This window comes from Maniola jurtina, chromosome 12 (assembly GCF_905333055.1).
Source record: "Maniola jurtina chromosome 12, ilManJurt1.1, whole genome shotgun sequence".
Lineage (NCBI taxonomy): Eukaryota > Metazoa > Arthropoda > Insecta > Lepidoptera > Nymphalidae > Maniola > Maniola jurtina.
Genome location: NC_060040.1, coordinates 9,922,972 through 9,947,917, shown reverse-complemented (window position 1 = coordinate 9,947,917; position 24,946 = coordinate 9,922,972). Strand labels below are relative to the sequence as shown.

General features: G+C 36.1%; 1 protein-coding gene across 7 annotated transcripts in view; it reads right to left on the bottom strand.

Annotated features, from left to right (window-relative positions):
* The window catches only part of LOC123870147 (transcription factor collier), a 77,074-nt gene that overhangs the window by 8,101 nt on the left and 44,027 nt on the right, over window positions 1-24,946 (bottom strand). For all 7 annotated transcript variants that reach the window (XM_045913327.1, XM_045913328.1, XM_045913322.1 and 4 more), the window contains exon 8: window positions 3,324-3,405. In XM_045913327.1, the coding sequence (XP_045769283.1) occupies window positions 3,324-3,405 (82 nt within the window). The remainder of the gene's footprint in view (window positions 1-3,323; window positions 3,406-24,946) is intronic.

Genomic DNA, 24,946 nt, shown 5'->3' with positions numbered 1-24,946 from the left:
TAAATCCACGCGGGCAAATCCGCAAGCACCAGCCAGTTTTTTGGTTAATAATAACGTTGCTAATGAACTTAAATACAGATTACAAAATGATTGAATATAGAAACAGGCGAAAGGCAAACGTAAATAACGGAATGCCAAAAAATCGATCGAGAAATACATGACAAAAAATATCTAGCGGACGACATCACGATCCATAACATGGAAAGCCCGAGTCCTATAATATAACACAATGATATTTTCGTAGCGAAATAAACGTAAGTAGGTAGGAACATTAACTATTTTTACCCCCGAAGTTCAAGATCATCAAAGGGAGCCACCAAAATAGATCTTCGATTCTGCAATGAAACATTACACGTACACAAACTCACATTCCTGTGCACACACAAACAGGAGCATACATGAAAAATCACACACACGGCATTACAGTTTACACATACATAGAAAAATGTGGATGGTTTTACACAGGCTCACATGTGAAGAATCGAAAGGGAGAGTCCCCAGGGAGGAGGGGCTAACGTCTCGAAATGGACGATACGATAGGTATGCAAGGAAGTGCATGGTCCATCGTCCATGCGACATAGTGCGGGTGGTCCTTGATTTCACAATATTAATTTACTTATAATAATTATTTTAATGACCTTCCTTTGATTTTATTTTTATAAAGGTCCATGATGAAGGGGAAATAGAAATGCTGTTAAAACATTTTACCTATATTTGTTCTATTCATTATTCCGCGTTTTCAGAAACCTAAAACCACGCGTCTCGTCATGATTTCCTGGGACAAAAAATAGAAAATGGCACTCTTCAGGCTTTAAATTATACCCATGCAAAAAATCACGTCAATCCGTTGCTATGTTTTTGAGTTTTTTTTTTTTTTTTTTTTTTTGTTTTTTTTTATGTCTGTGGATTCATTGCCTGAATTGAACGTTTTATTACTATTATTTGAATAAGCATCCATATCGTAACCTAAACCAAATTTCACTTGTGTATATTGTATGCATTTTATGTTAAATCTATAAAATAGGGCTCAATAAATAATCGGACAAAAGACATCGTCTCAAAAATAAGTGACCTCTTTACAAACAATAAAACACATAACAGGTATAACTTTAAAGACTACCATTTCCCCCAAGAACGTATTAATGCATAACGGTATATTACACCCATATATTCTTACCCTTGAAACATTGGGGAAAGACCGCTGAATTATTCAGTGACACACAGAAAGACAAATATAGACACGGCACACACGCTCAGTAATCGCTTATGCATATTGAAATGAGCACTATGTGTAACTAACATTAGTTCTAAATTTGCTTAAAGTTAGAGGACACGTAAGACAAATATGTCGAAGCCAAGTGAGGAAGTAAATTTGTACTCGTAAGTAGACTGTGAATGCACCTTTATGGCTGCCTCAGGGTTGACACAATTTACTTATGTATTCTAATAATAATAAGTAAACCGGTTTCACTCACTCAGTCAAACTGCTTGCACTGAAAAAAGTTTTAAAGTAAGTAGGAAAGAAACTTTTAGAGAGTAAAAGAAATCCTTTCTGAACGTTCTGAGCAATTTTATTAAATTAAGTACTTGTCATAAACATTGATTAATTTAAACTTCAACTTAACTACAAAAAATTGACTAATAAGCTCCTAACATTGGTATGCAGTATGCATTAAAATGAATGGGAAAGAAGTTATCGTTAAAAAACTGTTTTTGGGCGCCATTTTTCCAAGATGGCTGCGCGAGCGGCAAAGGTACCAGGTGGCAAAATAAAAATTCGGAAAGAGCACATCGAAATCTATAAAACCACCAATTTGCATAACTTTCTGAAAACTTTCCAGATAAGCCCCTTTTTGACGACCAAATTACTGGGCTAAATACAATACTACAATAATAACTGAAGTAGTGTGTAAATTACTATAAACTACTTCCGCAGCTGTATAGAAAAAAATCAAAAACAAAAAGATGTAAAGAAAGTAAATAGATAAATTCGCGTAAATAAATTTAATTTCATCCCTCCCCAAATTGGAGGTGCTTCAAATATTCAGGAGCCGTGAACGCAACCCTTTCTTCGGCTGAGGGCGATACGAATGCTAGACGAATGGTACAAGTTAAACAACTAACGCGGGAAGAGATTTAGTTTTTTCGAATTATAAAATATATGAAGCAAAGCTTAAACGATTAAGTTGAGAGGGGAAATATGATAAGAGGAGAATATAAACATGATATTGAGGGATTAAAAAATTAAACTTTTTTAAAAATGTGTTCCTTTTACTTGAATTGAGATGCCCCCTGAATAGAAATTATATATCAATAATTAACACCCCTATATATTTTTTTAAGTATTCTATAACCGTTTAGTGCGCAAATATTAACTTCTAAGAAGACAAGAAAGGGTTTTTTTTAAGTATGCGAGCTTTGATCACCGTTAAATAACACCAAAGCATGCCAAAGCAACCAATAACCATGCAGCCTAAGATTTTGATTGAAACAAAAAGGTTTTTTATTCAAATAAACTTTTAAAATATTGGAATAGATTGAACTGATTGAAGATTAACTTTAAAATGTAAAAAATACTAGTACTTGTAAAATATAAATTAAAATAAAAAAATAAAATTCTTAGGTACGAGTTATAAATTATTATTCTATATTTGCATAAATAGGACTTTCATTGGTTTACATAAGTAAAACGACGCTAAAATTAACGATGGAACAAAGTCAAACTTTGCTTCATAAAATAATATCCCAGAATCTTTTCCTTTGAACCACAATCAGCAACACAAGCAGGTCCAATGTCGAGTTCGCCGGTAATTTTTCTCACAAGTACCTATCGTAGTAAACAGCCTGCCACTGACTTGTAGACAGCAACAATAACAACGTAACACCCTTTATTAGCAAAGCATTCTTACTTAAAACATAAAACCAATACATCACACTATCACACTAATAATGTTATAAAGGAGAAAGTTTGTGTGTGTGTGTATGTTTGTTACTCCTTCACGCAAAAACTACTGGACGGATTGGGCTGAAATTTAGAATGGAGATAGATTATACCCTGGATTAGCACATAGGCTACTTTTTATCCCGGAAAATCAAAGAGTTCCCACGGGAATTTTAAAAAACCTACATCCACGCGAACGAAGTCGCGGGTATCAGCTAGTAATAATATAAAACTAGATAATTGTCTTGTCCACGTGGATATAGGTTTTTGAAAATCCGGCGGAAACTCTTTGCGAGTATATTATATTATATGTAAGTATAACTAACTACATAATACGTTTGTGGTGTTCTTTCATAATATAGTACATACTATAGAAACTTACTTGAAACCTTCTCATGTCTCTTGGGTTGCCGGCGTTCTTCAAACAGTTTTGGTTGCATTTCAGAAAGAACTTCAGAAAAAACCTGAAACAAAAAACAGATTAAATACATATTTAATAATAATAATATTATATATTTATTAATAAGCCAGACAGAAAATAGGATTTCCAAAATAGCTCATTGATAAGTATTTACATTACAAATGTTTTTACGGTTTTGTACCCGAAGGTTGCAAGGTTGAAGGTTGGTCGCTGTTTGTTCGTCTGTCTATCCGTCCGTCTATCTGTCAGTGGGCTTTATCTCATAAACCGTAAGAGGTTAAGAGTTGAAATTTTTACAGAATGTCTATTTCTATTGCCGCTATAGCAACAAAATATAAAACCATGCAAATAAAAAAAAAACATGGTACTATGGTACCTACTACCTATATCTTGTAAGGTATGGAATCCTTCGTGTGCGAGTCTGACTCGCAATTGAACGTTTTTTTTGTAATCATACTTTTCTAGTAAATACCTAGTAAGTTGTTATTATTCAACACATTTTGAAACAAAAAAAAAACAAAATTAGTATAAGATAAAGTCGTTACACTTTCAACTCCAAAATAAAACCAACTGTTTCCACTTGAGTGGAAACCGTAAACTCCCCATTATAGTATTAATTTGTTTCTCCTGTTCACAAATTTGTATCTTCCGCTCTTTCTCGTTTTTGTGTAACTGCAATTAAGTGCTCGAGTGAGAGTTTTTGACGACCTCCCTGGCGCATTGGGAGGACCCGGGTTTGATTTCCGGCAGGGGCAATTTTGGGAATTAATAATTTCAAAACGTCTATTGGGAGGCTTCTGTCGTGGCTAGTGACCATCCTACCGGCAAAGCCATGCCTTCAAGTGATGTGTCTAAGCGTCCTGGTACGTTGCTACGTAGAAACAGAGGGTATGGGTAATTTTAACACGTTTAATAAAACTGCCATATTTCTCCCAAGTTAGCCCGCTTCCATCTTAGACTGTATCATCACTTACCACTGGGTGAGATCGGAGTCAAGAGCTAACTTGTAATGGAATAAAAAAAGAGTGCCAAGCTCACAACTTTTTGTCTCTATTTAACACGAAAAAAATTACGAAGCTTTTACGGCTAAAAGCCTGGACTAAATCAAACAATTTTCAATGAAAGTCTATAGGCCCAACTATCGCCATATCGGATTACATACAATAGCCGGTCTTTACAATTTTACGGTGAGATCCGGTTAAAGGAAAACAGGCTTTAGGTCCTCGTGTTAAGGTTCTCGTAGGACGTGGTGGTATGTTAGGTAGTGCGTAACGTAGAATGCGATCGGGCGGGCGATCACGATGAATGCTTTAGCAGAAATATTTTACATAGCCTACGGCACCAGGATTGCCGCCATGCCGAATATTGCTGTGCCAACAGATGGAAATATATTGAGAGCTGCTACTACTCGCGTACGCACTTTACAAAATATACAACTCTAAAATTTCAGTAGGGAAATGAATGAGCTAGTCATAATATTATGTAGGACTTGTAACAAGAGACATACTGTATTAACCTAGAGATAAAAATATACACATATATTCTGTTTAGATCCCTTTACCACATCATACGAGTAAAATCTGTACTTAGTTGTATTCTGAGAATAGTGTTCGCTGTGTTTCATTCTTTGATTTGTAAATGTTTGCCTTAGGCTTGATTTTGGATACCCCCACTTTTTTGGATGTAACATTTTTAAAATGTAGCTTATGTCACCCGGACTGTAATAACGAATCGATTGACACCTCATTCATTAAAATCGGCTCGGTAGTTTAGGCGCTACGGTTAACAGGGCTCTCTCCGTCACTCGTTTCCACTCGTTTCATACAATCGTAGTTCCAATTTCATTTGAATATTAAGCAACCAAAGTCCATGAAATTTTGCAGACATATTCTAGAAACTAATATCTGTGTCTGTGGTGTTTTAGATTTTTCTAAAAATATCTAGTTTTAAAATTACAGGGGCTCAAAGATTTGTATGAAAATTTTAAGACCGCGTAACTTTGAAACCGAATATTTTAACAGAAATCTAGAAAACCAGAGACATAGATATTAGTTTCTAGAATGTGTCTGCAAAATTTCATGGACTTTGGTTGCTTAATATTCAAATGAAATTGGAACTACGATTGTATGAAACGAGTGACGGAGAGAGCCCTCTTAAGCATACAAACTTACATACATGCATACATACATACATAGACTGCTAAAATCATAACCCTTCCTTTTGGCTTTGCCGTAGTCGGGTAAAAGTGACGTAGAGAGGGTGTAAAAACAACTCTATATCCACTTACTGAGGGTAGATACGAAAGTGCCGCGAACGTATTTGTGGAGCCCGCGGCGTCGCGCATCTGTCCGCATTATTTATGTTAAACACCTTATGTCACAATATTGCGAGTTAGTTTACGCGTTACGCTTTACGTCAAACGAAGCCGACTGAGGTATGAATGGAGATTTTATTTCGGGAGCGAGGAGTGACGACTAATGAGTGTACTTTTTTGAGCTGTTAATTTGAAACTGAAACATCTCAAGACCTAATACCGGCTGCCCATGGTCCGTGATATTGCGTACGAACGCGGACCAGCCTGCATCGACGCGCACTATGTGATGAGTATCGCTCGTGGTCGCACAGACACGTCATCGTCGTCCGAGCCTTGTGTGCGGTGGTCATCGGCCGTGCGCGATGATACGCAGAATCACGCACCGTGGGAAGCCAGTATAATAATATCTATCACTTATTGCTAATCTTAGAAATGAAAATTCGATGTTTTAACGTAGTAGGTACCTCTTTTATACCCGATATCGGCTGTCTTTTTAGAGAACCATAACCCAAGCACTCAGTGCCAATAATAATATTATATTCAAGTTTTGTCGCATCCCACTGCATGCCGCCTTACGTTGTGTTTCAGGTTGGCTTCATTTTTTAAGGCAAAGTTTATTCTCTTTCTCGCACTCTATATATTTTTCAATGATTATTATAGCTATGTAAGTCACACATAGTACCACTTGTGTGCAATAATAGACTGGCATTTCTAATCCTTTGTAAGGTCTATAGATACTTCTAGACATATCGACTGTTGACAAAATGGAGATAACCCAAGTTAAACTTGCCATCAATATCTTTTAGAAGGGTCAACTGATCTGCGGTGGCCGGTACATATACGAATCACTTTGTCGGTAAACCCTAAACCACTGAAATAATGGCCCAAGTGTTAAGGTATCTATCTATACCTAATGTAATGTATCCCATTTTTTCCTCCGACATAGTGATCTGAGACTGTTCTTGATCGGTATCTAGGTAAGTAGGTAATAACTATAGTAAGGATATTTTTAAAAATTGATTTGGATTGTTAAAATAATATAAAATTATTAATTTATCTGATGAAGGTAGTTTAACAAAATCGATATTTGGCTAATTCGATGTCATATGGTCCTGTAAGGTTATTTTTAAAAAGTTGATTTGAGTTGTCAAAAATAATATAAAATTATTAATTTAGCTGATGAAGGTAGTTTGGTAAAATCGATATTTGGCTCATTCGATGTCATACAATCTGTTACTAGGAGGCCAACAAGATTGAACTTGCATAAATACGGGTGTTTTGAAGGTTTTAGTTTAGTCTCCTTCCGAGATTCGGAGCGATATCGCATATTTTCGGTATTTGGGTTGTGAACTGGATAATTAGATGTTGTGATAGCAATCACGCTCTAATTAAATTATTTATTTTGGCATTAGTTTGTTTAGATTAAAACTCTCGGATAACCTTGCACATTAAACTTGTGTTTTTTTGTGTTGGTTTTGGAGAGGACATTCCAATAATTCGATAAAAATATTTAAATAATACCTTCTTTTCTGAGTGACGCCAATAATTCAGAAGCGGGACGTGTCTCACGCTGTCTTAATTTCGCTTTGGTATCTTTTTGTAAACAACCCACATTTGATTAAAATTTTTATTGAGTTTGATTTGGTGATTAAAATTTTTAGTTTTTTTTTAATAATTTAGTCTTTTGTGAAGTGGAAAGTAATTTGCAATAAGTGGTTCAGATTTTGTATACATCGAATGAGAAGTTAGTCGTTTGGATTTATTGTTGACTTGATATTAAAACTGAGAGTTCGGCAGTTCAGGGGTAGGTTTTAATGATTTGACGGAGGGCAGGATAGCCCATGATTTGGATTTGACTTAGGGCAAGGAAGCCCGCGACTGACATGACAAGATTATTTAGAAACACGAGGGCGTGTTAAATTCAGGACGGCCGAACTGTAAGGTTATTTTTAAAAAGTTGATTTGAGTTGTCAAAAATAATATAAAATTATTAATTTAGCTGATGAAGGTAGTTTGGTAAAATCGATATTTGGCTCATTCGATGTCATACAATCTGTTACTAGGAGGCCAACAAGATTGAACTTGCATAAATACGGGTGTTTTGAAGGTTTTAGTTTAGTCTCCTTCCGAGATTCGGAGCGATATCGCATATTTTCGGTATTTGGGTTGTGAACTGGATAATTAGATGTTGTGATAGCAATCACGCTCTAATTAAATTATTTATTTTGGCATTAGTTTGTTTAGATTAAAACTCTCGGATAACCTTGCACATTAAACTTGTGTTTTTTTGTGTTGGTTTTGGAGAGGACATTCCAATAATTCGATAAAAATATTTAAATAATACCTTCTTTTCTGAGTGACGCCAATAGTCCGTTGCTAGGAGGCCAACAAGAGTGAACTTGGAAAAATACCGGTGTTTTGGAGGTTTTTAACCGACTTCCAAAAAAGGAGGAGGTTCTCAATTCGTCGGGATCTTTTTTTTTTATTTTTTTATTTTTTATGTATGTTCCCCGATTACTCAAAGACCCCTGGACCGATTTGGAATTTTTTTTTTTTTGTTTGAAAGGGTATACTGTGCAGGTGGTCCCATATAAATTTGGTGAAGATCTGAAGAATATCTTCGGAGATGGAGAACAGAACTCCTCAATGGATAGGAGCAAATTGCTCGCGATCAGTGTAATAGCTTAGTAAACAGTAGGGTTTTAACTGGGCACAGCATATTATAGTACAGTAGGGCCACTAAAAATTGTGAAATAAAAAATTTTCAAAAGAAAAATAAAACCGACTTCAAAAACGACAAACACTAAAAAGTAAAAAATAACTTTTGTTTAGCTACACGTGTAATGCACCTAAGTATGAAGTCGGGCGAGCTTCACTCTTGGATTTCTAATTTTGTTTTAATATGCTTGCTCGACTTCATACCTAGGTGCATTACACGTGTAGCTAAACAAAAGTTATTTTTTACTTTTTAGTGTTTGTCGTTTTTGAAGTCGGTTTTATTTTTCTTTTGAAAATTTTTTATTTGTTAACTCTCCCACTGAGATTGGGAAAGATTATTATTGCATATTTTCGGTGTTTAGATCGAAAAATTAGATGTTGTGACCTGTGTGTGGAATCAGGATCTAATTAAATTAAATAGTTTATTTTGCTATTATTTTCATTTGTATTCAAACTCTCGGATGACATAGGCGTTGAACCTATGTTTTTCGCGTAGGTTTCGGGATGAAAATATTTAAATAATAATTAGCTGCTTTTCTGAGTGACGCTTATAATATTGATAGGTTAGGGTAAGTACCTACTGAAATCTAACTAGGTTTTACTAAACGGAAGTCCGTAGGTAGTTTGAAATAAAGTAAGCAGTAACTTTATTAACAGCACCTAATTCAGCAGTGTACAGCGTGTAGTCGTAAATAACGCTAGCCCGTATAAATTAGCGCCTGTCGAGCCTTCTCGTGCGCGAACACCGTGTGTCTTGGATAGCAGTGTAGGTGGACTTTAGTAGAGAGGAAACCTATAGGTTTATATATATGATTAGTCCAATATTCCAGTCTGATCGTAAAGCTTAGGAAAGTCTTTTATAGTTTTATTGAAGAAATGTAATGAAATAACATTTATAATTCATGTAGGTAGAGCAACCTGTGCAATGCCTGTGCCACTTATGCCACATGTATGTGCCACGGGCTTGGAAAATAGATTCTACCTGAGAAGAGCCCGCAAGAAACTCGGTCGTAACTCTTTTCAAAAAGCAAAATTTTACAATTTTAGGTAGTAGGTCTGTACTATTATACCTATTATATTCTGTGATACTAGCTATCACAATCAACATCAACCTCAACCGATAGACGTCCACGGCTAGACATATAGGTAGGTCTCTTATAGGGGCTTCGACATAAGTAGGTACCCACTCGTTTGACATCGAAAGGCGTCTGCCAGGGCTGAGCTTTCAGGTAAGGTTGCTATGTAGCTATTAGCTATAGGTATAGCTACTAGCTATACAATACACGTAATAGGGTTACTTTTTCAAAATTATATAAAAATTGTTCTAAACGTAGTTCACAAGAAACCCGACTGCGACAAAATCAAACCATTCCCAATAAAGGGCACCCCGCGCCTACATAGAAAATATTTACCCATCGCATCACGAACAGAAAGGTAACTGTATTTTTCGTCGTAAAAACTACCCCGGGTTTTCATCCCTTCGATACCTACTCGTATATTATATAGCCCTATCCGTTAAAGCTTATCTCAAGACATCATACAGAATGCCGTAAGTGGAGTATTTCAGATGCTGAATGATTATGCGTTAGAATAATTTTGATAAACTGCAATCTATTTTTTATTCCCGGAGACCAAAATGACAACTTGAAATGTCAAACTTAAAAATAATGATACCAGCTTAGCAAAAATAATGTTGTCCTCATGGTTCCGTTTTTTTTTGGTGGTGGTAGATGCTTTTAACGATTCAAAAGTACTTGTAAAAGTCTAATTGAATAAAAATATTTAGAATTTGAATTTGAATTTAAATTTTGTTAGATACAACCTGTTTTGTGTGCCTTTTCAATAAAATGAAATTCAAGTCATGAACTCCCTTGTTATCCTTAAGTTGTTTTAAAACCCATAGTCCTAAAGTCAGCAAAGTCGTTTATATTGAACCAGATTAAGAAAATTTTGCTTGGCATAGACTAAACACTTAAAGTAGGTACTTACCGACAATAGGCAGCTCTACCTACTTATGTGTAGTATCGATACATTGTTGCAATAAAGTTAGTTCATTATTTTGTATAAAGCGCTTTTTATAGTTTTATTCCTCGCATATTCCACTATACGGTGGAAAAAATCTACTACGGCATTAAGTCGCGGTGAGGAGGCGGGGGTAAGTCGAAACACTTGACTGCCACCCGCCCCACACTCCTCTCTATACATATACTATGTTTATTTGCATGGATGTTCCTTTCAAATAGTTTAAAAATAAAACTTTCCTTTGTAACATAATATTCAGTGATCCTACTTTTTGTTTTGAACTCAAGTTTTGTAAAAACTTTACTACAGATACTTTTGAGATTTTTTGAGGACAGTAAGTACCTACCTAGGTATCTACCAGATACGCTAAAGTCAACGCTCAATATAAGTTCATTATTAAAACATTTTTCAGATAAGTAAGTATACCTAACTATTAGTCGAAAAATGAAGACCTTAAAGCTAAGTACCTAAGTAACTAGTGTAGGTAAGTACTTAATGGCCTCCCTATAGGTTAGTTATTGATGAGATATTTAGGTGGATCTTTTTATACCTACGTAGGCAGGATTTACCTACTTATATTTAATATTAATTTTAGATTCATCCATCGGCAATGACTAAGACTGGCAGTTTTTATAAGGTTCGGTTCCTATCCGGTTCCCATTGCCTTTTATTTGTACTAAAATAACGAATTATTTTTGTCATTACAAAAGTTATGTCAGTTACAGTGGTAGTTAATATTATAATGTTTTGGTATCTGTAGTAGTGCGTAGACATGCTACTGGACAAGCCATTGAAATCTACTGGTGTTCTGGTGTTCTCGTTACCGAATTCAGGAGGATTTGTGGCAGGGACATTTTTATATGATGACAAGCTGATGGTAAGCGGCGATGCAGGTATTCCTAATTTAAAAGGAGTGATAAAGATGTATCAAAATGGAATAGTAATAGAAAACATTCAAAAGCTAAACCGCATTCGGCAATCGAACGTTCGCGAAGAACGCGCACTGACAACAAGCGGTCTCTTATAACTTTTCCCTTTTAACCTTTCGCCTCCCTCGGGCTCCCTCGGGAGGCGGTCCCCTGGGCCGGTTGTACTCCCCACGCCCCTCACCACTCAATGCCGACACGCCATGCGGACGGCAAAGATTAACTATCCGAAAGATTGTCCTGAATTGGGTACAACGATCTACTTGCTCGAATACCTGGTCAATCTAAGGTCAAATAAAAAATACAAGGTATGTTTAAGTTCTTAAGAAGATTTTTAGGTGTTAATCTACTCTAGAAACTTAGTTTAACTAACTCTTTCTAAAGGTATGCTTACACGGCCAATTGAAATTCCGCAATGCCAGGCAATTTTAGTGAATTATGATGCCACGATCACACGAAGCAATTTATTGCAATACCCAGCAATATCTGAAAATTTCAGCAATTTTATGCGAAATGATTGCTCCAGATTGCTCCACCTATTGCTCCAGATTGATCCATACGTGTTGCGGAGCGACAATTGCTTAAAAATTGCCCATGTACAAATACCATTAAGCTTTTATAAAATAACGCGTTAAAATTTTCACATAACAATTTTAGAAGCTCTCTGCACTTTCTCCGCGTATAATCTTTGATGTCGTGCGACGGGCTTACAACGGGCCCAGTTTTCGACATTGTTTTTCCGCTTGCGCCTACAGCGAGCGTTTATATTTCAGTGCGTACAGAATTCAAAGGGTAACTGCTTTCCGTCTCCCACGTAAAGATACACATAGGTAGGTTACCTACTAGGTAAAAATTCCGATTTCTCAACTACGATTTTATTAAATTTAATTACCTACTAGACATTTACGAGTAGGTCCTACTCTTGAGGCTACCTATATATTTTTCCAAATAGCAAGATTACCTATAGGTAGTAGGTACCTACTTGCCTAATTTTGCAAAACCATTGAGAAAATATCGCTCTAAAATGTTACATGTATGTATGTAAAATGTATGTTTAAAAGGTTCCTGAACCTTCTCCGTTCATAATCTTTGATGTCGTGCGACGGGCTCGCAACGGGCCCAGTTTTCGACTTTGTTTTTCCGCGTGCTCCTATAGCGAGCGTTAATATTTCAGTGCGTACAGAATTCAAGGGTTAACTGTTCCCTCCCTGACGTAAATAGACACAAATACATCGATTACCTACTAGACATTCCGCTTTTCTGAACTACGAATTTATTCAAACTTTAGATGAAATAGAAAACTTTAGATAGGTAGGTACCCACTTACTAGCTTTTTATACTTATTATAAGTATGTGTAAAGTTCCTTTCATCGTCGTGTTAGGTAGATTTTATTAGAATTGAAGAGATGACCATTGAAATACATTTAGGTACATGAGAGGAGACGAATTATCCAACGAGCATGATAACCGCGACGTAACCACGGCAAGTCTTTCTAGACGCCTAACGGCTGAAAATAATATCTGAATCTGTTTCTTTCGTCATCGAAATTCATCAAATATTAAACGGTCTTTTTTGACAAATAACAACGTTGTTAGTAATGAGGTAGGTAAGTAATTTATCAACAGATTTACCTATTGGTATTAATTTTGGCAATAAGAAGCAAAAGTGACTTAGACGGGATCTCTTTACTTGTAAGGCCTGTTAAACTATTGATAAAAGAAGATTTGGTCATATTATGATAGTAGATAGACCACGTAGCGCGTAGCTAGGTAGGTAGGTACCTACTTACCTAAAATAAATCCATCTAAATAAAGTACGTTACATACACGATGTACACTTATAAAAATCGAATAGTTTTTCCAATGCGACGAGTCTGAAACTCTGTAGGATATCGGGAGACGCAGCGTCCCGTTACCATAGCAACGCGAGAAACCTCGCCTTTCATAGCCCTCCGCAGTATATAAACGAAATAAGTACTTTATGATAAAGTCTACGATACATTTTGTGCCTAATCATTTGGATGAAAAACAAAACCACATAGGTAGGTACCTACTAGGTAACCACATAGATTAGCCTACCCAAGGCTATTAACCTACACAAGGTTGTATAGATAGGTACTATGTAAGCGGTATAATGAGAGATTTAAACCTACCCATAAAACCATTGAGCTATTTAAAGGCTTCAACACTAATAAAGGTCCTGTTTGCTACTAACTGCAATAAAAAATCTGTCAGATTTATTAACCTATCATTATTATACTAGGTATGGTAGGGATTAAAATAATAACCATATCGTCAATGTCAGGTTATTTGCACCTAATAAGTATCTACAGTGGACTAGGTCAAAGAAGTACAGTCGGATCGAAAATAGTTCTGATAAATTTTCAATTGACAATAGGTACAGACGTCATCCAATCGCTCGTGGCTTGTAAGCTTCCAGCGGAGTTTCCGTGGAAATACCTAACGTTACACCCTCTGACGTTTTCCGTCGATATCCTGGCTTTTTTGTCCTTTTTTCAAGACAAAAGTAATATATTGTGGATGTTCGTTAAATGAAACTTCACATTCCAATTTTTTTGAGTTATCGGTGTCTATACATTTGTCTTTTCTTTTTTATATTCTCTTAAACGAAATCCGCTTTAACTTAATTTTTTATAGATAACTTTTTTAAGTTATTGAAATTAGTAGCTTACAAAGAAAAATCGTTTTCTATGAATAGGTATGTCAAAATTAGTACGACAATGAAAAAAGCAAAAATGAATGAAATAAGTAGGTACAGCACGCAACTAAGTTTCTTCGGAATGACCCGTTCCGTTGGTTTTAATGAATTTCAATGCGTCTTTGGCCATTATTCAAACATTTCACAAAGAAAGTTAATTGTGTTTTAACTTAACATCAAAACATAGAATACATATATCCGACCATAGGAAAGGCATTTTGAACAGAAGAAGATTGCATTTGACGATTCAAAAGCAGCTAAGTAGGTACCTACCTGTAAAAGTTTACTTAACCTACCTATTTGAATAAAAATATTTCTATTCTATTCCATTCAGTTCGTGCAGGCCGGTTTGTATTAATGAACGTTGATTTTCATATGAAAAATGAAAAGTATGAAGGATTCCTTACGATAACTTCCTTGTCAACATACTTTGCTTAGATGTCGAAACCAATAACAAAGTCAGTTACAAAAACACCACAATAAACTCTCTACATGTTTGGCGGAAACTAAAGCACTTAGCGCTTGCCTAGACTAAAACGCCGCATTCTGCCCGACCTCTTTCCAGCACAATCAACATACAAAGACAAGGGGCAACATTACGCGTCACTTCATTGTGGGCACCACTCTAATTGTAACTACACTCTGGGGCGCCATCAGGCGCTCAGCGCTCCCGATAGTAGGCGTGGGTAACTAATCTTCGACCCCTACGTACTAATACACCGCCAAATCCAACCAAACAAATTTAAACTCTACCCGAAACTAATAAGGTTAGCTTTAACTCGGCAATGTTAATCGTATTTGCAAACGTAGCGAGGGCTAACGCACACTATCAACTCATTAAATTGCATCGCCTTTTTAATGAGTCTGAAAGTGAACAAAGGATATCGGGAACGATTACATTAAGTACGTACTTGTAGCGGTGAGATAGTTTGTTTCCTCGGAAATGTTTAGATAAGCAAATTAAAGTATTAATAAAGTTCATTTTCAACCTGAAATCGTCTCGGTTATTTTACTTACCCTGCTACAGTAACTTTATAAGCATTCTGGTTCAACATCATTTTAATTTTATTTTTGTTTTCTTTTCTTCAAGTGGGTTATATCTTTAACATGCATCGCATGTGCAAAATAGAGGTCTATAGAAAAGCCCAAACCTTAGAAATAAGTAAGTAACTAAGTACCCTTATTCGTATTTTTTTTTTGTTGTAAGTACTGAACTTCTAAAATAGGAATAATTTTTATAGCCAAATTAACCTAACTTATCTACCACCGATACAGAATGGCCTTTCTAATTTATTGACATTGTGTGGGCAAAAAAGATAGGTAAATGATTAAGTTTATCGAGAGCTTTTGCTGTTAAAAAATCTTATAAATCCACCCTCTAAGTAGGTAGTAGGAATAAAAATCAATAATAATGAACACCGTAAAACCACTGAATTTATAAATCCAACCGAAATCTACTACCACCTCCGTCCTCCATCCATACCAGGTTACTTAAAGCATTAAACTCTTCCGTGCCATCCATAACTACTGAACTAAAACCACTTTTAAATATACGAGAGTACTTCCCATTTTATGTAAAGCACACAGAATTTACCTACGTTGCACGCCAAGCCCTCATATTTACCGAGTGAATATGCTATAAAGTGATATCACGTGATCGGTACCCGGGTAATAGTTATAAATTACCCGGGTAGTTTATAAAAGCCGGTTAACCCGAGGTAAGCGGACAAGGCGGGTAATTTATTATTGGGAAATTCGGACGCATTTTCATATATGCCCTATTGATCATATTATCACAATGGGATACAAAAGGGATTGTTGTAATCATATTCGGTGCCAAAATTATTTATTGGTCACGTATCTTACTATTTTTAACCCCCGACCAAAAAAAGAGGGGTGTTATAAGTTTGACGTGTGTAGGTATCTGTCTGTGGCATTGTAGCTCCTAAACGATTTTAATTTAGTTTTTTTTTTGTTAAAAAGGTGGCTTGGTCGAGAGTGTTCTTAGCTTCCAAGAAAATCGGTTCAGCCGTTTGAAAGTTATCAGCTCTTTTCTAGTTACTGTAACATTCACTTGGCGGGCTGGTGTTATAATTTTTTAATTTACACTTGTATTCTACAAGTTCAAAAGTTCATCAAAGAAAACATTGCTTCTATTATAGGTAACTATTTCTGAATTTTACCTTATTATTTGCTAAGCTTTAGCTTATCTTTAAAGCCTTTTCCTGCTTGGCCTGGATTAATTTTAATTTTGTGCTTTTTGTTGTATTTTTATAACGTAATTTTACTCTTACCTTATAAGTTAACGTAATGATAAAATTAAATAACCGCAGTAGGTAACTGTTGAACACGAGTGTACAGATTTTATATTCGGGCGCCTCGTCGGCTCTTTATCATAAGAAAACTTTTAAGGTAAACATATTTAGGTTTTCCTGTCTAGTTTCCTGAGCTGTGGTTCTAGTCCTACCTAATGTACGGTTGGCCTCAGAATTCGAGTAGCAATTCCGCGAAACACGCCACACACACCTAACCTGACGCATGTGCATAGCCGTGCCACGTGAATATGATCACGTGAAAAAATCACGTCGATCCGTTGCGACATGATTAAAGGACAAACAAACACATTTTTGCATTTATAATATGGGTAGTGATTGTAGTCGGGATCGAATCTATATGACTAGTGCAGGTCATATCAATTCGATGACTGAGATCTCTACACCGGCTGAGAAATCAGCAGATAATCCTCAAACGTTGAACCGATTTTCATCAAACATAGCTAAGAATTATCTCGATTAAGGAGGCAAATAATCCAGCGCTACGATGAAACAAACAGACACATAAACACACAAATACACATGTTTTATAACATCTCACTGTTTGCTTCGGGGGTTAAAAAGAAAGGTAGAACCGAAAAACCAAAACATAAACGTTATATCGACGATCCTACAAAACTGCTCTATCAAAATATAACGACCGCGATAAAACGATGGAAAGAAAGCAAATACCATCGAATTTCTAAAGATCTTACAATATCCCCGGTCCCTTTCCCACTTACGTGTGATGTCTAATTCTTACTTGTTCTGGCCGAAGTTTTCCGTTTTATGGGCTAGTCGATAATATTTTGGTACGGTGAGATATGTGCTAAATATTTTACGATGACCAGTTTCCCAAATAGTTACCTGTGACTGTGAGCATAGAATTCTTTTGAAGCTCTAACTTTTTGGCTTTGCAAACCTGCGTTCTCGAAAAGTTCGTAATACCAAATGACGAGTGGTCGGTCTTTGTCTGGCATTGGGCTCAACAAAATAATAATTATGGTACTTGGTACTTATTAGGGGAACTGAGATAAGAAGAGAAGAAGGGATACTAAAAAAACTGCAGTCAGTGCAGACTGCCGAACGAAGTGAAAAATTAAACTTAAAATTAATTGTAGTAAGTTAATACTTATCAAAACATAATCTGTATATTAAAATCATGAACATTAGTTAACAGTAGTTTAGTTTTTACATCTACCAACCCTCCGAGAACTATTAACATTAGCATAACGGTAACGCTACGATGACGATTACCCATCCCAAAATCGCCCAACGCGCCTTTAGAAGATTTTACTTCAATAAGGTCACAAAATATTTTACTCTACGTATTTTATTATAGTGTAACGTTTTACGCGTATTTAATTAATACTGCATTTACTTAATTAGTGTATTTTTATCATGTTTGCCTAACAAAGTGTCTTGATGTAATGTCATTAATCTTAGGAGGTTGGCAGCACAGCAAACGACCTCCCGTTAAAGCGCTCCATAGCCTGTGTCCCGTAATATGCCTGTATAGCCGGAAAAACGTCAACCGAATACCGCAGACACGTCAAGCGAAACAAAACCTTGACACGATTGATTTAAGATACATTAATGGTTGCACTGGCGTTGATTTGAGTTAGGGTTACCAACGAAACTGGCTATAGAAGAAGAATGTACTTTAATTAAAATCGGGAAACAGGTACAACTAACGACTAATGGAACCAAAATTTTGTAAAAGGCAAAGAGAAACGGTGGATCGGAAAAGAAGAACAACAAGAATATTAGGAAACACACATAATGAGTTGTTTTAATAAAGTCATGTTATAAATCAATTGTTAGCGGCCAATTGAAACTTAAAAGCAACGTGAAATAACTACCAATGGTAATTCAAAATCATATTACAAGGCTACTTTTAATAGTTAGCTAAGTAATTTGGCACACATTATTGAAGTAAATTAGTGTAATAGTTACAAAGAAGTTATTGGCATACATTACATTTTCCTGTAAAAAAAACTTATCGGTGGCATCCCTACAGTCAACAAATAGATAATAAGAAATCCCAGTGTAGAAAAAGGCAAATTCGTAAGACGTATTTTTTTGCCAGGAAGAGTGTCGGTAGCATTGTTAAATATATCGTCCAATCAGTACTGGGGAAGAAATTAGCGTTGGAAAGCGAATGGCACAGTGTCCCGGTCTACCCTTTTATGTGAGATGTAAAAAAAAGATCTTATTTGAATTTGGAAGACAAATTAAAAAGAAAATGAATTCTGCACTAATTTAACGGAGGGACTTTCTAGACGATTTTCGGGGATCAGTCGGATGGCTTAATTAATGCATTAAAGTTGAAATTCGGTTTTCCACGTCTGTGAAATTGAGTCTTCATTCTAATAAAGACGAGTCTACGGTTGCTACGGCATACGTTTCTCTATAATTATAATTATATACCTTCCTCTTGAGATTAAGATACAACAAAATATGATTTACTTCACAGTTTAGTGGTAGTCTGTTTTTATTCTTGCCTACCTATCAAATTGTATATTACTAGATTTTTCCCGCAAGTTCGTCCGCCTACCTACATAGAGTACCTACATAGAGACAGACAGACAGACAAACAGACAACAAAATGATCCTATAAGGGTTCCGTTTCTCCGTTTGAGGTACGGAACCCTAAAAACGGATCAAGTGCCTGTCACAACACGGTATTATTTCTCAACAATAGTTTTTTCCAAAAAAACTGCCTAACCAACTCATAATGATAATATCACTCATTTTTTTTGCGAGCCTCCTGAATAGATGGCTGTCTTAACAACCACTACGCTATCACCACGCATACGGTTGGTTTCAGAATTCGAGTAGCAATTCCGCGAAACTATTGCATCAATAACCTGTCGCACTTATGACTTTTTCTATAAACACGCCACACACACGCATGTGCATAACCGTGCCACGCGAATATGATCATTAAGGTGCTAAACGACTTACGGCCTTTGACTGTACAATATATAAAAAAAAACCTAAATACATTTTATATGTGAGTAAAATGTAATCCCTGATTATCTCCACCTCACGTCCTCGTCGGAAAGGTTCGGATTGGCTCTTTAACGAATCCTATCAGATGTAATGAAGCCTAATTCTTTCATTAGCTCCCCGTGACAATGGGAAAAATTGCCAAACGAAAACGAATGTCTATTACTTTGTTCTGAAGACGTATGGCACAAGGGATGTTTTTTTATCTCAGCCTTTAACTAGCGTCAGCTTTTTGATTCACAAATACGGAAAAGGTTATATTAGAACTTGAAGAAGTAAGTGGTTTCTATATTTTATAGTGTTCTGTATTTAATATGAAGTGAAAAGTGGATAATAATCACGACTAACACTCCACTTTACGCGATTTTATTCGTGAAAATTTGAGGTGGACGTTTTTCATAAAAAAATCTTTTTAGAAAACTAACGCGAGGTGATGATGGTCATTTAGGCCAGACCTTCGACAATTCAATCCCACGAGGGCTTTTACACGACCAACAATGAGTATCGAAAGTACAGTGAGATTAGCTACATCTGATCCCGTTGCTCCTTACCGAATGCATTTCATCCCATTTATCAAAACATAAATCGAAATCCGATCTGACAAGGCGTTAATGGGAGCCCAATGCAATTGAAGCGACCCCAGCCGCGTATAACCGAATTTCTTTTTTGTATCAACGGGACTTGTTACAATGCACTTTCTCGTTTTCAATTTGATTTCACATACACAACGCTATAAAAGGAGGACCAGAGTAACCGACATAGTTCAGCGGGTTGCAAAGCTGAAGTGGCAATGGACAGGGCACATAGTTTGAAAAACCGATAGACATTTTCCCAAGGTACTTACTAGGTATCTCGACTTCCAATTGGCACCGGAAAGCGCAGCGTTGAAAGACCCGCCACTAGGTGGACAGACGACATCAAACGAGTTGCAGACCTTTGTATTCAGAAGGCGCAAAACCGTGGCGTATGGATGTCCCTATAAGAGACCTCATGTATGTCCAGCAGTGGACGTCAATCGTTTAACGATGTCAAGTTCTCAGCTTAGCCAATCGAGCAAAACAAAAGCAGAATAATACAAGTGTAAATTAAAAATTTGTAACACCCCCGACAAGTGAAGTTACAGTAACTAGAAAAGACCGAAAAGACCTGATAACTTTCAAACGGCTGAACCGATTTTCTTGGACTATTCCGCGCCTACGATCCAAAGTATCAGAGTTTTCCAAAACATCATTTTCAAATAAATAATTATGTATCAAGGCAACGTCCATCTTGACAGCTTGAGATTTGTCAATTGACATAATTATTATGAACCTAACGGTTATGTAAACCTTCTTTTCTACAAGAAAACTAGAAAAGAGCTGATAACTCTTAAACGGCTGCACCAATTTTTTTGGATTGTAGCTAAGAACACTCTCGATCAAGCCACCTTTCAAACAAAAAAAACTAAATTAAAATCGGTTCATTAGTTTAGGCGCTACGATGCCACAGACAGATACACAGATACACAGATACACAGATACACAGATACACACGTCAAACTTATAACACCCCTCTTTTTGGGTCGGGGGTTAAAAATTGAACGACAGTAACATTTTAGTCCTTTGGCAAGACAACCAGATCATATTAGGACTTTAAAAAAACCGACTAAGTGCAAGTCGGACTCGCACACCGAGGATTCCGTATCTTAGAAATTAGATCACACCATATTTGACACATTGGGTAGGTACTCCTTAAAAAGAAGAGACTTTCTTCTGAATTACGTATAAAGTGGACTATTACTGCATCTCACCCCGACGCGAGCGATATAAAGCGAAAATTGGATTTACAGTGACAATCGAAGGAGCTGCCATCAAAGGCGAGCGATATGTTTGCCCAAATACACCCGGATACTGTCCCTATTCTTGTGCACGATTTGCAAACGGGCAGGGCATTTTCAACTTTACTATCGGAAAGAATTTCTCCCAAAGTCACTTTTTTGACTGTAGAAAAGTCTTTTTACTTTTGCCAGAGTGAACTAGAGTGAGGGAACCCTCGGTTTGATCCTGAATCGAAGAAATTTCACATACTTATTAGTTAGGCTATTATAGATGACGTGAAATCAAAGAAAATTAGTCTCAAAAGGAGGAACGCCAGCCAGTTTTATTTTGACACCGGCCAGTGACGTCGAAGCCTCAACATATTCAAAACACAACATTTAAAATCATTTATTCAAAATAGGTAAGTACTTACCTATTATTGTACACCTTTTGATGGTCAGAATTGTTAGATTTGTAAGATGATAATAATTATTACTATTTAATTACGTAAACTTAAAACTAAAGCTACGAGGTTTCGAAATACGCCCAGGAATATTACGAGTATGTAATTGTTCTCTTAACTGTCGTGAACGTGCGTGAACTGTGCTTTTGTTTGAAACTGTTACATTAAAACTAATTCATTACTGTACAAATCATGCCCGCTAAATGCTGTCACCTAGTTTGAAAATATCAAAACTAGGTAAAACGTAGAGACACACTCAAGCATGTAAACAAATACAGTTATGAGAGGTTCAGGCAATCCAGACTCCCCATATTGTTGTTCAGTCGCCGTCAAAGAGCAAAGGAAGGAGGCTCCTTAATAATTAATACACGCTAAACGCTGACGTCTTGCTCGTGCCTCAAAGGAGAACTAACAGCTCTTATGTGCACCTAAGTGCTACTTACACTGGCTATACAGTATGCACGTCATATTGGAATTGATTTTGCTTGATTTGTAACTTGCATTTTGCTAGCAACAATGGACTAGCCCGTCTAGACTTTAAATGAATGCAAGAACTCATTAAAAGTAACTAATAAGTATTATTCGTCCGCGTGGATTTAGTTTTTTTTCAAATCCCGTGGGAACTCTTTGATTTTCCGGGATAAAAAGCTGCCTATGTCAATTTCCGTGGTGCAAGCTACCTCTGTACCAAACTTCATAAAAACCGGTTGAACGGATGGGCCTTTAAGAATCCCGTGGGAACTCTTGATTTTCCGGGATAAAAAGTAGCCTATGTCCTTCCCCGGAATGTAAGGTAACTCTATACCAAATTTCATAAAAATGGTTAAACTGTTAGACATACTTTCGCATTTTATTACTAACTTTTATAGAAATAACTTGGCCAAAATTCTTAGCCTAACGATTCAGGCTTTGGGTCATTTTCTTCGTTTTAACCGAACTGAATTCTATCACTGGACACTTTTCCTTAATTTTACTAGTTTCTTCTTTACATACCACTTTCTTTTTTACTTTCCTTCATTCTTCCTAGTCGTAAACCTTACTTTACTTATTAAATTCATGTAATATCTCAAATCTTATAATCATAATAGGTATAATATACGAGTATTATTTAAATTCTTGTAATATTATCACAAAACATCATTTCCAGAGATTAAAAAACAATAAATCAAAACAATCATTTACTTAATGGATATTAAAACAGTGATATTTATATCTGGAGCCGGCAATTACGATGTGAAATTGAAGAGTCATTAATCAAATAAAAAGTCAAATTACAGTCAAATCTGATAACTAATTGAATACGGCACTCGTTTTAATTGAACTTGAGTGTCTCTTTTAGGGTTCTTCACAAAAACAAAAATATGCACGAAAGTGTAGGTAAGAGATGGTAGAGAAACAATATTTTTTTACTTATCACTTGGGCTGCATTAAATGAGCTGACAAGCAGACTGGTATACTACACAGAGATGGCATAAAATTTTGTAAACTAGTCGATACTTCATTAGTGCTGCAGGTAAGTAGGTAGATATGGGCGGTTTTAATAGGAATAAGAATAGAAGAATCGAACCCGGGACCTCCCATTGCTAAGACTAAAGTCTTACCACTGTACCAGGGAGGTCGTATAGTAAATAATAGCTTCAAAAGCGTACAATTTACTGGCCATTTGACCCCACCTCACGCGATGCCTTCATAAAAGCAACAATTAAGCGCAGTTTGTTTTACCAAGTAGGTTACCTACTAGAAAAGGTGTGTTCATCTTGTATGACACTGATATCAAACTGAAGTCTTCACTACTTGTTCTCATTTTAAATTCCAGGCGATGACTTTCACAGCTGTTAACCTTCGATAAACACTTTTTGAAAGATTCGCCTAATCTGATGCAGTGACTTCCTCGTCGTGGATAAGAATTTCGCGGGAGCTCTTTGATTTTCTGGGATTAAACTATCATATCTCCACCTCTACGCAAGCTGCCTCCAAAGTTGTATGTATGAAGCATTTCGTCAAGATCAACGCCCAGCCTAAAACCTTGGACCTAGAAAGCTGAAATTTTGCTCAGAGGTTTTTCTTATAATGTAGGCAAGGAATAAGGCACGATTTTTACATAAGAAGAGTGGAGAGATGTGTTCAGTCAACTTGGGTGGATTGTTTGAAATTCCCATGGTACAGGGAATAAAGAGGATTTATATTTCGCTTTTTATGATTAAAGCGAGAACTAACCGAAGAAAGCCAGTGTAGGTAAAAAATACTTAATAAAAAATTGACAGTCAGCCAACAAAAATATAATGGTAATCTATGAAATAATAATGTTTTTGTTTCTTAATTTTCAAATTAAGTTTAGTATCAAAAATTTAAATTACATATTTTGTAAATTAAGGACATTTGTTCAGTTCTTACATCTTTCGGCACTCTAAGCACCATCAACATTAGTATGTCGGTGACGCAACCTTGAAGTTTTGACCCATTCCAAAATCGCCCAACGTCCCTAAAGAAGTTTTCACTTAAAAAATACTTAATAAAAATACCGTTTATTAATTACACAGAATATTATAAAAGCCCGCAAATATGGCAGTTGAATTTCCCCGCGAATGGCAGCAAAGAGAGCGAACGATAAAACCTCGCCACTAATTAAATGGGCCCGAGACTTCTTAATAGATTTGTCGCTAATTTGGAGTAATAATAAAATTGGAATTAAATTAAAAACCATTCTTAAGTCGAGAGGCTCTATTTTTTAATAAAGAAAAAGTTGGTGAATTTCGAAATTAAAACTTCTGACTTTTGGCTAGGTCATTTCACTTTCTACTTTGTGATAAAATGTTTATAAAATGAAACACATTAACAGAATTTATATGGTAAAATACCTAATAGGCTTGAAATTTAATTTTGATGTCCATAAATATTAACTGACTTCAGTATCGGAATAAAAGATCATCATCTGCTTGATACTCTTTAAGCAGTTCAAGCAGATCCATTCACAAGAGCCATGGAGAGTCAGCGCGGCTGTTGTGGGGATTCAAAGCGTCACGCTGTGTAACTGAGGAGGCGACGCTGACACTATAGACGCCACAACTGTGATGCTTGTCTCGAAAGTCCACTAAGGATACAGATATTAGATCCGAGCGAAACTATGGTGGATCAGTTAGTAAAATACGGAATCTATAAGGAATTTTAACTGAAATAAATAACCAAATGTACGTAAATAAAAAATAATTTGTACTAAGTATTTCAAACAGTTCTGATTAGTTGCGATTCATCATTACTATTCCAGACGATTTATTAAGCGGTTGAATCGTTCTAACCGTATT